At 37.8% G+C, this 15,336-nt stretch overlaps 1 protein-coding gene across 1 annotated transcript in view; it reads left to right on the forward strand.

Moving 5' to 3' along the window:
* LOC136241512 (dedicator of cytokinesis protein 9-like) overlaps nt 1-15,336 on the forward strand; it is a 42,133-nt gene that overhangs the window by 2,125 nt on the left and 24,672 nt on the right. Inside the window, exons 2-6 of the mRNA XM_066032735.1 lie at nt 3,206-3,295; nt 10,434-10,516; nt 11,253-11,316; nt 12,228-12,332; nt 12,381-12,452. Of these exons, the coding sequence (XP_065888807.1) occupies nt 3,206-3,295; nt 10,434-10,516; nt 11,253-11,316; nt 12,228-12,332; nt 12,381-12,452 (414 nt within the window). The remainder of the gene's footprint in view (nt 1-3,205; nt 3,296-10,433; nt 10,517-11,252; nt 11,317-12,227; nt 12,333-12,380; nt 12,453-15,336) is intronic.

Below are 15,336 nucleotides of genomic sequence, written 5' to 3' on the forward strand. Positions count from 1 at the left end.
TTCTTCAGTGGATGATCAGGAAGGTAAGAAAATGTTGTGAAACGTATGAAAAATTGGTGTGCGTAGCTACCACCATTGGACAGCTACAACACACTGAATATTTAAAACCGACGTTTCTCGATACTTTTAAATGGGCGATAAGACCGGTTTTCCCAGAGACAGTCACAAATATTGAAGTTAAATTTTCTGGTTAAAATTTTACATAATATTTCCTTTGATGTCTGAGGTTACTAAATCCAATAGACATGTACACATGTGGTGGGGTTCCTAAATAGTTAGTAATTTGTGGTCTCGCTGGTGGTTGTTTAACAAAAATTGGCAAAACCAAAAACAAAATGTCCTTACTATTAGCTTACTTTCTGGACAAGACAAAGCATCATTAGTGTTCAGATTTAGGTATTCAATACACCAATGTCATGGTTTGGCACTAACACAATAAACTCAAAGGATAAATAAGGCTGCAGCACATGTTGCTGTCAGACCTTCAGTGCTGGTCACTGTAAAGCATTAGTACAATACAATACAATACAAAAATCTCGATGCTAACACCCACAGTATAGCTTACTTTATGGACAAAACAAGACAAATATAAATTAACAAATTTTAATGTGGGTGAGTCTTCAGACATTTGTGACCATAAACATGACCTAAAAGGGCCTGTGTGGGCATGACAAGGGTGTGGCTACACAGAAAAAATAAGTAGTTGCAGATTAATTAAGCAACTGGGTCTAGCCACTCTTAATGTTATGAATGTCATACTGGTACAGTGACACTGACATGATCAACTCGACTTAAGCCAATGCTAGTACGCACAGTTTGCCACTTCTTTCACGCTTCCTTTACCTAAGCCGACATCACTAGTTTCTACAATATTTAGAGCCCCTCAGACAATGTGGGCAAGGCTACCTGCATCATCCTCGGGTCTCTAAATAGCATAGAACCCTTGTCAACTTGTTCTAACGAGTTCAGATAATTTTATGAGTTAAAGCTCCACTTCCAGCACACTTTTATTATTATTATTACCCCTAAACCAGGTGCATGCCCAAAGGCTGGTTGTGGATGTGTGTCTGGGGAAAGTGAGTGTCTGCATATATGTGTGTCTGTCCACCATCTTCATGAACAAACAAGCTTTAAGCCATGGAAAATAAATAGGCTTATGGAGTGTATTGAAGGTTAGCTTTCTAATGAACTGTTTTCATCATGTTTACTTGAAGGGATTGCGGCCCTTCACTGTAACCACTTAATGGGGGCTTGCCTAATCTTACGTGGCCAGCCTTTTTTTTTGCAGACCACGTGTTGTTAAAAAGTGTGTTCCCTTTGTACACGGACAAAGCTCAAATGCACTTTTGGGGCTTTGCTTGAGAGATTTTGTGTAAGAAAACTATAAAACAGTTGAGAAGATACTTCTGTTTGAGCTACACTTACTTAGCACTGCATAGCAATGTAATTGATGAATTAATTGTAAAATTAGTAATAGTATGGTGTGTGTCAGCATTGAAACCAGATCACTACTGCTGACCCGGGTGACCCGCTGACCTGGATAGCCGGGTCAGACCTGGATGTGACCCGGATTAATTAAAAGTGAGGTATGCACCAAAAGCTACGTTTTGAGTGTCGACTAGTGTATTAAGCACAAGGGTGTCTATACTTAATGGTGTTGGTCAATGGGTATGATTCCATGTAAGTTTGCAGAAAGCAAGGTATGTTTCCTGCAAGTCAGTGTGGCTTTGCACATACCTAATACACCATATTTAAAAACAGTATGACACATTCCTGATATAAAGTGGGCATTGCTCATGAAAGAAGCTGGTTTAGAGCACATCTAGTACAACAATCAATTAGTGGGCATGGCTCCACATAAGCCAGCAGGCAGCTATGAGCATTGTTTCGTGCATACCTGTAGACTTTAATATCACCGATAAGTGAACATGGCTGCACATATGACTGCAGGCAGTTGTCTGATAAGTGGGTGTGGCTCACAAAAGAAGCTGGGTTGCATCAGGACTTGACTATGACTCGTTTATACACTACTGTAACATCCAACTAATTAATTTGCTTCATACATGATCCAATCCAGGTCAGACCCGGATAATTTTTAAAGCGGGTCAGACCCAGATGACCTGGACAAAATGTGACTCATTTGACCCGGATGACCCAGGTGACCTGACCCAGTTTCAACACTGGTGTGTGTGTATGGCATAGCGTGGTATTTCTAACTTTTATGGATAGTTGCTGAATTAATTCCCAAGGATATAATTATATTAACTGGATGCCTGATTTTTTTGAGGCAACACTGCATCAGCTTTTATCAACACTGCATCAGCTTTTATCAACTTTTTGTAACATATAATTCATACTATGATACACTGCAAGAACAGTGCAAATGCTCCTTACTGAATACCTGCAGGAAAAGTGTACAATGCTATAGTACGTTCGCATTGAGCTGAATCCTCAAAAACATTTAATAACTCATGGATGCAATTACACATGATCTTGAAATTTGGCCCATTTGTAGTACTGCTTGACCCGCTAAAAATATTTCAAAATCTTGTTATTCAAATGTTTGACATAATATTTACTGCCAATCAAATTTTTCACAATACATTTCCTATGGAGAAGCCATATAAGTACAGTGTCCATTACAGCCCTTTCCCAAACTTGCAATGGAGCCAAACCGTACGTGTCTGTTGTTGACACCTTTGCTGTTACCAATAATCATCTGGTTGGCAGAAATGTTAACTCTGTTGAGAAAAAATCCACTTTTAATTTTTAGTTGTTTTTCAGGGTTCAGCTCAACGTGAACATACTATATATATTTATAATGCTGTCAAAATAGTGTGATTCCTGGTTGGGTTTTGGAAAGAAAACCCATACCTTCATGATCCTACCAGCTACCTTACATTTTGTAAGTTCTATTGATGAGATTTACAGAAGAAATCACTGATATCAGATAAAGCAATAACCATATTGTTGATCATAAAATCAAACCCTGTGTACATGTTAATCAATCAATATACAGTTGTATCAATCATTTAATAGTTAAATTTCTATGCATAGTACAGATAAGACTAATAATACAACATGGCATACAATGCAATATAACATGCTCTGCAGCTATTTGTCCAGGGATAATATCTATTAATTGTATGGTGTTGTAAACTGAATATTGTTCTATATAATTTGTTGCTCTTTACACTGTATGTAGGTTATCTCTACCCCTTTGGAATTGCGAACCGAAATTAGTACTGTTCCTCCAAGTGCCATTAATGAAGTCACCAATCCATTCACAAGAGAGGTATGTACTTGTATTTGTTTGTACATGCATATGTAAATGTTTGTTGTATAATATCATACAGTGCTATATGGTAGTAGGCACCCTCCTAAAACAAATAGTACTCCATCTTTGAAAATCATCATAGAAGTTACATTATGAGTTCATCTAACATCAAATGTAACTCTATACATTAGATACACTAAAGCATTACGATTGTACACTCTGTAATCTTGTTAATGATCAGAACAATGTGTACAACATCAGGCATGCTAAAAATAATTACAATAAAATAGTAGACACGTGACTACATTATGTTACATCCCCCTTTTGGGCTAAATAAAGTTTACACAACATAAAGGTGTGTTCCATGAGTACATACAAGATGGCTCCATTAAGCCTTCAGGTCACTAGTGGGATAGCCTCATTCACAGAAAAAATGTGCAAAGTTAAGCTTGTATTAGTGGGGGTACACATGTAAAATATTTCAGTCAATCATTTTGGTACCTTACTGGTGACCTGATAACACAACCATATCTGAGACGCTGTTCATCTGATTGAGATGGTATCAGTTGTGGAAGCTGTGCAAGGTCCAAGTTGACGTTGGTTCCATAGTCATCATCAATAAAATCTTCAGGTGGGCTAATGGTCTCTTTAGTAATGATGTCTGTTCCTCGTTCCCTGAGGGTGTGGATGTTGTCTTCATGTTTATTTGCAGACTTCCATGATTTGTCAACTTAGCTAGTATCTGACAGTAGTGTCACCGGGTTCCAGGCCTAATAATGGTTTTGCTCCCATGTCATATTTCTGCCTTTGTTGGTAATTGCTCAAGTTTCTCCTTTACTCCTTCACTGATAGAAGGCAGGTGTGGTGTGATCAGAGATGTCTGCTTATTAGAAATTTGGCTGGTGACTCTGTGATGGAAGTATTTCAAAATTCCAATAGAACCATCTCCACATCCTTACCCTCATCTTGGAATGAGTGTTTGATCATCTGCAAATTACGTTCTACCAAATCATTGGATCATGGATGTGACTACCTGGAAATTCCATGAGTTAGTAAATTCCCTGCTATGGAATAGCATGTTGGCAGTTATCAGTTGCTTGAGTGGTCATTTGTATCGCCTTTAGGTACTTGGAATAGTAATCAACAATTAGTAAAAAGTCTTTACCTTCAAGTAAAAAAAATCAATTCCAACTATGTGCTGAAACTCGGTGAGGCAGCAAAGGTTCCCTCTGGTTAGTGTTCAAGTACTTGTTGCAACTGCATACTGCTTGACCTCACCTTTGATATCACTGTACATGGCAGGGCAGTAGACACAATGCTCATGTGTCCTTGATGATTACATTTCAAATGGTATGGTCTCATGGCCATTGGCCAATAGAATGACTATACAATTGTTTAACAAAATGAGCACTCCACCAGTATGCAAATCAGTTCTAAGTTTCCAAATATTACAGAGTGGTAATGGAACATTGTTGATGTTGGCTGGCTAACTACTGATAATGTACTGATGGAGTTTCTGCACATGTGGATCAGTTGCTGTAGCGGACTGAAGCTGATAGTGTCTAGAATCACATACTTGAAAGTCGTGAACCAAGATACATGTATGTACAACAAACTGTAATTATCTGTCATATAAGTAAGCGCATGCTAGATGAAGTTCCTTGCCGTTCATACAGTGAAGTGCCAGGTCATATTTTCGCAACTTGTGTAGCATCCACTGCAATCATAGAGACACCTTGTGCAGTGGTTTTAGCACTATCACTTCAATAGGCTAGTGGTCACTCTGAACTTTAGTGTGATAACCTTAGATTTAAGTTTACTGCAGGCAAACACAATGGCCAACAGCTCTTTCTCAATTTGTGCATAATTGGCTTCAGCTGATGAGAGTGTCCTTGAGGGTATAGGCAGTTTCCTTTTTAAGTAAGCAACCCAGACTGACTGTCATCAGCTTATGTAGTGCTTACAGCTAAGTAGTGCAAGATTGGAACAGATGATAAAATCTCTTTCACTTTTGTCATCACTGCATGTTGCTCAGGTGTCCCCCAGTCAATGAGTACATCATACAATCTGGAGCTGTACAGGCCAGATGACATGTGCCACTTGGCTAAATTGATCTGCCTCCATATTACATCAACTTAATGTTGGTTGGCTGTAGTGGTGGCTTTGGTTGCAACTTCTCATATAGTTTGGCACTTACTTCTGCTCCTGTATCAAGCTCGCAATAGAGCTGGTCTCCACTTGTGTTGATGTTAGCAAATCAGAATTGCGATTTCGTTAGTCCATTAATTTGTAGGGGGTCGATGAAAAGGTCCTGTGGTTCTTCTGAAGAGCTTAATAGAGTGTCACTCTGTTCTACCTCTTGCATGTTTCAACTGGCTGTGGAGCTGTGCTGTGTGATGACCAGTGGAACTTCCTGTTGAAAAGTGCAGGTTATTCTCTGTGACATGCTCAGGAGAAGTGGTGGTTAGCTTTGTGACAAAACTACATTCTTGGCCATACGCTGGGCACTGTCTAGATTTGCGCTGGTGTCCACAGGTTCCACAGTAAACTGTTTGGTCGGCCTGACCATGGCTGCATTGCATGGCATTGACCTCAGAATGGGGCACTCATGATCATATCTCTGATTTGCTGTTTTAAGAACTTTGCCCTTTGTGCTAAATCCTACTGCTGTACATGTAGGTTTGTCTTCGTGCAGAAATTTATCCTTTCTGCAGTCATCAATGAGTCCAAAAAACAAGCTTATAATATCATGTGTCATGTCCTGCCTAACTTCTGCTGCATGTCCACACATGTCAAGCTTCAGTTTAATATGAGGAAGGTACTCATCCATAGACTCAGATTCCTTCTGCTTAATTTCCGAAACATGTACCGCTTGTACAAAATGTGCTTGCAAGGGGTAAAGTACTTTCAAAACACCACAGTAACCTTGTCATATTTCTTACCATCAACATCTGTATCCCATGTAAGTACAGTGTATTTCTGGCATGGGACCATATGATGCTGATCTTGGACTTCGAATAACTTTCCAGATACCATATTACTTGTTCCTCAAACTCCTTCCAGTTAATGAAGTACAGTAGGCATCCAAACAATAAAAAGTAAGTGAAGTAATTTCAGAATCCCTATTTTGGCAATGAACAAAAAACTATGTTATCCTTGTTTCAGTGCTGTAATTTATACTGGGTTGTTTTCTACTTATTATCAGTGTTGGGCAAGTTACTTTGTAAAAGTAACTAGGTATATATTATATATTACTTACAACTGTTACAGTTACATATTACCCATAAAATATAGTAACTATAATAATATTACATATTATATTACTTTGTGTCCACAGCCTTAAGCTGTCATGTGTGAAACTACCACTTTATCACATGACATGATTGCGTTGTTGGACAATGTGCAAATCTTGGTTGTAAGTAAGAAGCTGGTGAATAAGCTTCGTTCATTAAACTTTGTTACTTCGTTGTGGCTAGGCATTACTCAGAGGATAACTAATGAGATTAGTAACTTCGTTACTTGTAGTAGTAATATTATTTAATATTAGACTTGTTACAGTAACTATATTACTTAGGTAACATGTTACATTTGTAAGTAAAGTAACTTGAGTTATATTACCCGTTTTTAAAGCATATTTCGTTATATTACTTAGTTACCACAAAAGTAATATTATTACATAATGCGTTACTTATGTAATGCATTACTCCCAACACTGCTTATTATTATTTTTTTTTTAACACACTAATGTACATTTAGTCCAGGCTATACCTCAGATGACCTTGTTTCAGAGTATAAAGTAATTGTTAAACCTTCTTCTAGACCAATTTTTTGTGCTGATTCCAAATCTGGTGAGTGCCAGTGGTGAAACATTGAGCATTTCGAGAAAATCAAATGTGGTGCTCAAAAATCTGCAATTGTGCATCGGTATTCTAAACAATTCTATGTTTGCCAAAAGGTAATACAAAAGCCAAGATAAATATTACATCACAGTAAGATGATTATTACAATACAAATAAAAATTATACTAAAATTCAGAAGATGAGATATCCCATGGTTTGCATGTTCAGTTATTTCTTGCAGATTCTTCATTTGCCACTGTCATCACTGTCTCTGGTATTGTTGCTTTCACTGGGTTTTGGCAGCTAGCTTGTCCTATACATTTGCAAAACTCTGAGCAGGTAAGCGTGAATTTACCACAAGAGCAGAGTGCCATTTGCATCCAGTTTTACAATGTGCATCTAATTGCCCTGGTGGGGGTAAAAACTGGTCGAAGTTCTGATCCCAACCATACTGCAATGGATCCAAATCTGGGGCAAAGACATGTCTACAGCCTTCCAAAATGCTGTTTGGAAATGAGTACGTTGACAGTGGAGTTTTAATGCAGCCACAGTGGGTGGCAGGCTGTTCAGCTTGGGTGGTATATGGCGTTGGCCAGCAATTTTCCTTTTAAAAATATCTGCACGAATGCTGTTTAATGATGTCCCTTGTTCCCTGCCATGTAGTGTGGCTACAAATCTGAGACATGAGTCTGTGACCTCATCTAGTGATGCAAATGGGTCGCCTAGACAGAAGTGAATGTCATCATCCTTTTCAGTACCGTTGCCTTGCCTATACCAGCAAAAGAGGAGACAGTGTCACATCCACTCAAAGCGTGTGCTCCAAGAAGATTGGGAATTACTGCATCATACTGTTATGCTACCTCATTGACATCAATAATTGCATGGCTTCTAGAACACCCTTCCATTGTCACTTAAACACTATTTGGCAAGCTATTGACATGAAGCATGCAGGTGATGAACTAGAATGAGGAGCACATCTGTATCATCATGCAGATACCATGCTAATTGGAGAATGTCCAGCTGCAGCTTCTTGCTTCTTCTTCTTCCGTAATAACATCAGCTTCTTCATGAGTTATTGGTGTTTGCCATTCACCTATGCCAACTTGTACTGGATGTGGCTCAGGACCAGTTACAACAACACACTTTCCATGTGGGATCTGAACTAAACACAATCGATCAACAATAATTTGAATGATTTGCTTTTTGTTGGCACTCACATTCAACACCATGGCTTGCTTGGGTAGAGGTGACCCTTCTGTTAACTTGTAAATACGACTTAATCCTTTCTGTCGTATTGTCCAGCACCCTGCATGACTTTGTACTTACGTTGTAGTATCTGTCAAAAACCACATGTAAAATTGTTGTGGTTTCTATTCTTTCCATGATACTGATCACTGCTGCATTAATGAAAGCAGACACTTTTGCTGGTGAAGCTGGCCAAGGAACAGTCCAAAGCAAAGCACAGCCATCCAGGATTACTACCTTGGGAAGTTGCCTGTTCCACATTCCACACATTACCTTCAGCTTGGTCTTTAACATGGACTTGCTAGTCTCTCTCATTTCACCACTATCATCAAAGAGAGCTGTTCGGTGTGGAGCCAATTCATCAGAGAATAAAGTCTCTATAGAACCAATTTCTCTTGACAATGCCATAATTCTGATGACATGTGCATAAATGAAATTAGTATCCACAATATGCATATCCTTGCCAAGTTTAGTAGCCTGTCTTGTTGCTGCTGCTATGGTCTTCACCTTTTTGGTCAGTGTTTTGTAGAATCCAGCTGGCCACTGTCTCTCATATTCTAACCATTGACTAGTTCCTATTTCTACAGAATTATGAACATTCACTGCTGCATCGTCAACAATTCATCGTCAACAATTCTACCAGAAAATATGTCAACAAGACCAATGATTGGATGCTTGTCACTTTTCAAATACATCAATGCATGTCAATACTGCTTCATGTATTTTCATTCTATCTGCAACATCAGCTTTGATATGTGTATGTCTTTCCTCCTTGTGAGAAGTCACAACATACTGTTCTTCACCATCTTTCATTGCTTCCAGGTCATTCATCAGCTGAGCACAAGTGCTATGGGAAAGACCTCAAATGGCCAGAGTAGATTCATCCATTGCAGAGCCAACAATGCCTGCTGGTCCGTGATCATATCGCATGTAGATTGTCTCAATAAAGAGATGTGACCAAATGGCATTCCAAAAGCCATTCTCGCATGACATGCTCACCGGCCATGAACTTCTTGAGCAGTGTTGGATGAAGTCACTGCATAGATCAAAGGTAGTAAAGACAATATCATGCATACTAGATGCACAGAAATATGGCAACATTTCTTCAACAGCACACAAATGGAGCGGCCAATCTCCTTCCCTTTCTGCTCGAACAAACTTCATCATAATCAGTACCGGCTTAATGAGGCAGTCAACCCACAATTGTATAGTGTTATTTTTCTGGCATTTTGAGACCAGATATTTTGTGAGATAATTTGGTTGAGTGCAGCTCTTCATTGTCTAGCACTGGTCTCAAGAGTTCTTCTGTGACAATATCTTACCAGACAGAAGCTTCGGCACTCCAGTAAAAGTAAACTTCAAAATTTTTTCAAGCCTACTTCCTTGCATCAAGGTACCAACAGTTCCAACAAAACCCATCATCATGTGCATTCCACCAAGACGGGGAACAAACATAGAGAACATGCATGCTCTGGTCCACCCAAGTTATGTTAACAGCCACCTGATATAACTGCTGGTCATTGGTGAAAATAGTCCACTCCTGTCCAGTGAGTAATGTTAAACGTTGTGCTTCTACCATAGCAGTCTTCATTGTGTCAGGCTCAGCTGGAATCATATCCAAAAATGGGAGAAACTGAAACTGATTCTTCATTTTAGGTCCTATTCTATCTGATTTGTAGCTATAAATACTACTGTGAAAGGATTGATGTGGATGGCTTGCTCTATAGCTATGAAAAATTGGTAGGGTCATCTTTGATTCTATTTAAAGAAAATTGCTCAAGGTTTAGCAACTGGCACTTATTAGATTTGGATTCAGCAGGTACAAATTGACTTAGAATAGCTTTAAAAATTACTTTATATTGAAAAACAAGGTTGACCTAAAAATCAAAGTTTCTAGCCTTGACTAATTCACCTGCAGACCACTGTTATTATAGGTTATTCAAACATAACTAGTTTTATTATACTAATCTATGCAATTTATTGAGAAGCCATTAATAGAAAGCCAGTAGGACCTACACTGGGTACTCTCTATATAAAACCAGCATTATTATAGTGAATTTTCTATTTTGTAGTGTATAAAGTTATACTCATCAGAATGGCACAGACTCACTTTCAATTTTGAATTCTTTTCTCAGACATATGCAAAATTCATCAGGTATGTTTTACATAAGAATCAATGTAATATTATGCATTTATAATTAAACATGTGATTTGAAGATTTTCTGATCTGATTCACAATAAACACAACCAGTGGCGGATCTAGAAATTTTCAGAGGGGGTTTCAGGTTCAGGAAATTTTCAATAACTGTGATTCCAGACTGTCCAGCTGGGGTGAATTTAACTTGATAGCTCAGTGGCCTATAGCTACATAGATATATGGTGTAAACTAGCTAGCAATATATACGTATGAATCAGTAAAATTCACTCCACAACATTGTTTCACGGTTGAATCTTACCAATCCAGACCTTCGCAGAAGTTTTGAAGCAAAACAACTCTTGTACTCTGACAAGTGATAGTTATTTTGAGGCGCCTAACTTGCTTAAACTCCGTAATGGTATTTTTAGTGATTTCAAAGGCAAAAGTATGAAGCTTGGCCAGTAAAAAGGTCCCACAATGTATAACTCTTAGTGATTTTATCACCCACATGAATCATAAACAAATTTAGGGCACGCACACAATTTTCAGAGGGGGTTTCAGCTGAAACCATTGCAACCCCCCCCCCCCCCCCCCCGTATCCACCACTGACAACAGTATCTTTTACACAAGTATTTCTGTATTTATGGTATCATTAATATGTGGTAGTATATGAGTAGCAAGACTTAAGATTTCTGTCAAAGTATGATACTTGGTATTATGTGTTAAGCAATAGGTATTCCTTGTTTCATTACAGTAAGTTACATCTTGAGGATGTGAGAGCACAAGTGTTTGAATCTGACATTATTGAGGAAGAGAAGGTACGTATATATGTGCATATGAGTTTAATGATAACAAAATTGGGAGAGTTGTTGTATGCTATATGCAGTAGAACCAACTTTTAGATATCCATTGATACTTCCATTGTAACCATGCTTTTCAAACTACAGCCACATGAAGCATGCTATTGTAACAGTGAGCCAGCACACAGTATTGCAAAAATGTGCAGAATTTCTGGTTGGTTTTCTGTGTATTTTTCTTGATTTGAGGTCAACTTGCAGGGGCAAATCCAGGGGGAGCTGCCCACCCCCATTCAGAATTTTTTATACTATACATAGCTAGGCACCTTAAACATAATTCAAACCTTTTTGATGCAGTTTATGACTATCTATAATACAATAAATCTGTATCTAGCAAATTGTTACCCATATATATAGGCATAACACAAAGCTGCAGCCCACTACTAAATGCTCAGTGGAATATACCAAAACTGTCCTTTAATAATTTTGCTAATATTTGTTATGCCACTATAGAGTGTTTATTCCTTAGTCTGGGCATAGTAATGCTACGGGGAATGTAACAGTGATTGTTAACCAGCAATCAACTTGCCAACTGATGACAGATATCCTTAGAGTGTGAGCTAGTAACAAGCTAGTTTTTCGTAGTGTCAGACTTCTATTTCAGCACAGGGGTTTACCAATTGGAGTTTTTTAGCAAGGATGTTAAAATCTTTAATTGATCAGCCAGCCAAGTGTAATGAAAATTTAAGAATTTTATAAGCTAGTATGGATCATTACAATAAAAGTGCTAGCCATCTTAGTTCATTTACTGCTAGCTACAGTATTGACTCAATTTGGTATTGATCTCCTTTGTTTAAGCACTTCTGATTGTAACGATCCATCCTGATCCACAGAAAATTGTTGACTTGATTTCATATTTCTATTGCTTGTAGCGTAACTATGCAGATAACATAGCTCGTATCAGAGCTCTTACAAAACAAGGATATCTTCTGAAAGGTCTGTTTTGGAATGATCCAGGATCTAGTGCCTCTGCTAAGGTAGGAATATGCATAGTCAGTGTATTTTGATGTGACTAACTTTTACAGGCTTTTAAAAAGCGATGGTTTGTGTTGAGGTATTCAGAATCTGATGGCTCATTCGTTTTAGAATATTATAAGGTATGTGTGTCATTGTGGCAATAACGTAATAACATTATTTACAGTACCGCTCAAATGCAACGTCATCTTGCAAGAGTGCAAGCGATTAAAAATGCTTGCTAATTGAAGGAAGTAGCACCCATTTTCACTCACAAGTATTCATCACAAATGAAATGGGATGAATACTCACTAGTAAAATGTGCCACACCCTTTAATTATCAAGTTTTTTTAATCGCTCGCACTCTTGCGAGATGACATTGCATTTGAGCTTATATCCCAGTGCATGGAAGTTTCAAATTAATGAAATGGTAAAATCCACTTTGGTTATTATCAATCTTTGCTGCTGGTGGGCAGTGTTGGGACAGTTACCTTTTATAAGTAAGTATAGTTACATATTACATATTACTTGCAAAAGAACTATTTAGTTACAGTTACATATTACCCAAAAAATAAAGTAACTATATATTATATTACTTTGTGTCCACAGCCTTAAGCTGTCACGTATGAAACTACCACTCTATCACGTGACATGATTGTGTTGTTGGACAATGTGAAAATCTTGGTTATAAGTAAGAAGCTGGTGAATAAGCACTTCATTCAGTAGACTTCATTACTTTGTTGTGGCTAGGCGTTACACAGTGGATTACTAACGAGATTAGTAACTTCGTTACTTGTAGTAATAATATTATGTAATATTAGACTCGTTACAGTAACTATACTACTTAGGTAACGTGTTACATTAGTAAGTAAAGTAACTTGAGTTATATTACCTGTTTTTATAGCATATTTCGTTATATTACTTAGTTACCACAAAAGTAATAATATTACGTAACGCGTTATGTAACACGTTACTCCCAACACTGCTAGTGGGATAGATTGGTGCATGTGATTTAGTCAGATTTTGTTTTTTAGTAGATATACATTTTAGTGTATTGTGGTTAGTCAATTATATTGTGTCATATCGCATTAGACAAAGAAACTCTAGTATGCATGAGGTGCCATAAAAGCAGTAATCTTGAAACAATACGAAGTTGAAAAGAAGAGCTTGGTATTGCCACTTGCACATCTGACTTTTATTGACCTTTCCCATTGTAAAGTGTGTAATAACAGTACTTCTGGTTCTTTGTCTTGCATCACAATGTGATGTAACTAGATTTTATGATGTAATATTTTGATATAACAACATAATCGAATTATTAAAAAGATGCTTTTGTGCACTGCATGATGCAAACAACCTATTTATGGCAAGTGAATTTTCAATTTCAGTGGACCTTTAAAGTGTCATTTATGCTGGATAGTCAGCAGTCAGGCAAATACAGTAATAGTAACCATTCTAATAAACTGCTGAAATCAGCCTCAATTTCAGAGGATATGGCTAGCGTGTATTTAGTAGAACACTTACTATAAATACAAAGTTCGAAATACCCTAATACAGCAGTCACCCTAATACATAAATATATGAATTGCTGAAATCACTCTAAGATTTAATCTCCGAGGGTAAGGATGCAGTCCCCATGCCCCCTAGGTTGGCATGTTAAGTATGCCTTCCATATATTACCTAGCTACAGTGTTATGTACGTAGCTAGTCTGCAGTATCACCAAAAATCTGGCTACGCTTCTGAATACCATGGTAATCTATTTCATTATTTTCCAATAGACAATCCAAAGTGTGACTAGCAGTTTGAAATATTTTAAACAAATACACAGAAAAATTTGGAATTTTCAACTAGAGTAGGGACCAAAAAAAGTACTGAAACAAGCTGGAGTAATGCATGATATTAAATCTCAGTAAAACAGTAAGAAGTGTTAGCACAGTAGGGATATAACACTTCTTATTGTTTTACTGTGATTTAATATCATGCACTACTCCAGCTCGTTTCAGTACTTTTTATTGATGTGCTATGGTCCCTACTCTAGTTGAGAATTCCAAATTTTTCTGTGTACTTGTTTGTTAACTTTTTTTTGTAAATATTATTATGACTGGTGAACCCATGCATGCCGCATCTGAAATGGCGCCACGTGCGCCAGCATCATCTGAAAAGTGAAGTATCCATTACTCTTCGTTGTCAGTTATGTTCAACTTGTTACACAATATTTCGGATCTAGAACTGTTTGAAAAGTACCTCTGCATTCCATGCATACTGCAAGAAATGGTGCTGCACGCCCCAGTTATATCAATTATCGTCTGAAAAGTGAAGTATCCATTACGCTTTGTTGTTGGCTGTGTTCAACCCGTTGCACAGCAGTACGAATCGATAACTGTTCAGAAAGCACCTCTGCAATCAAAACAGCCACTATGAATAATACGGATGATTTCCATTACGAAGGGAAGTCATCACGTGCCATCACCAAATTGACACTTTCTGATGTCAGCAAAGATGAATGGGACACAAAAGAGGACAGTGGTAAGTCCATGAAGAATGCATTGTATGTACTGTGGTAAGCCGAAAGGCACCTTTCGGGCCAAAGCGAGTGAAAAAATCAAGCCTGTAGCCTTAGCCGTTATCGAGTTACGCTTGTCTGAAGGCATAAGTCAGTCAGTCAGGCAGTCAGTAGAAAATTACATTAAATAAATTATATTTAAAATTCCATAGCAACTTGTTGAAAGCGTTTTGGGTCGATCTGAAAGCTTGTTTGGGCTTAGTTTTACATAACTAATATGGCCTCATTGTTGTCAGGAAAAATTGAGGCTTGTTTTTGAGTGATGTTATTTCATGGGCCATGCCTACTCCTTTGTGGTCCCTACTACACAGTACTATTGTACTGTATGATACAAAAAATGTTCCTCCATTCTTAATAACAAATAGTCCAATATATATATATGCATGCATAAGATGAAGCCAGCTATTGGACTACAAGTTGAGTCTATAACTAGTGATTGTTTCCATATCGAAATAGATCAGTG

Source organism: Dysidea avara, chromosome 12, assembly GCF_963678975.1.
Source record: "Dysidea avara chromosome 12, odDysAvar1.4, whole genome shotgun sequence".
In the NCBI taxonomy this organism is placed as follows: Eukaryota; Metazoa; Porifera; class Demospongiae; order Dictyoceratida; family Dysideidae; genus Dysidea; species Dysidea avara.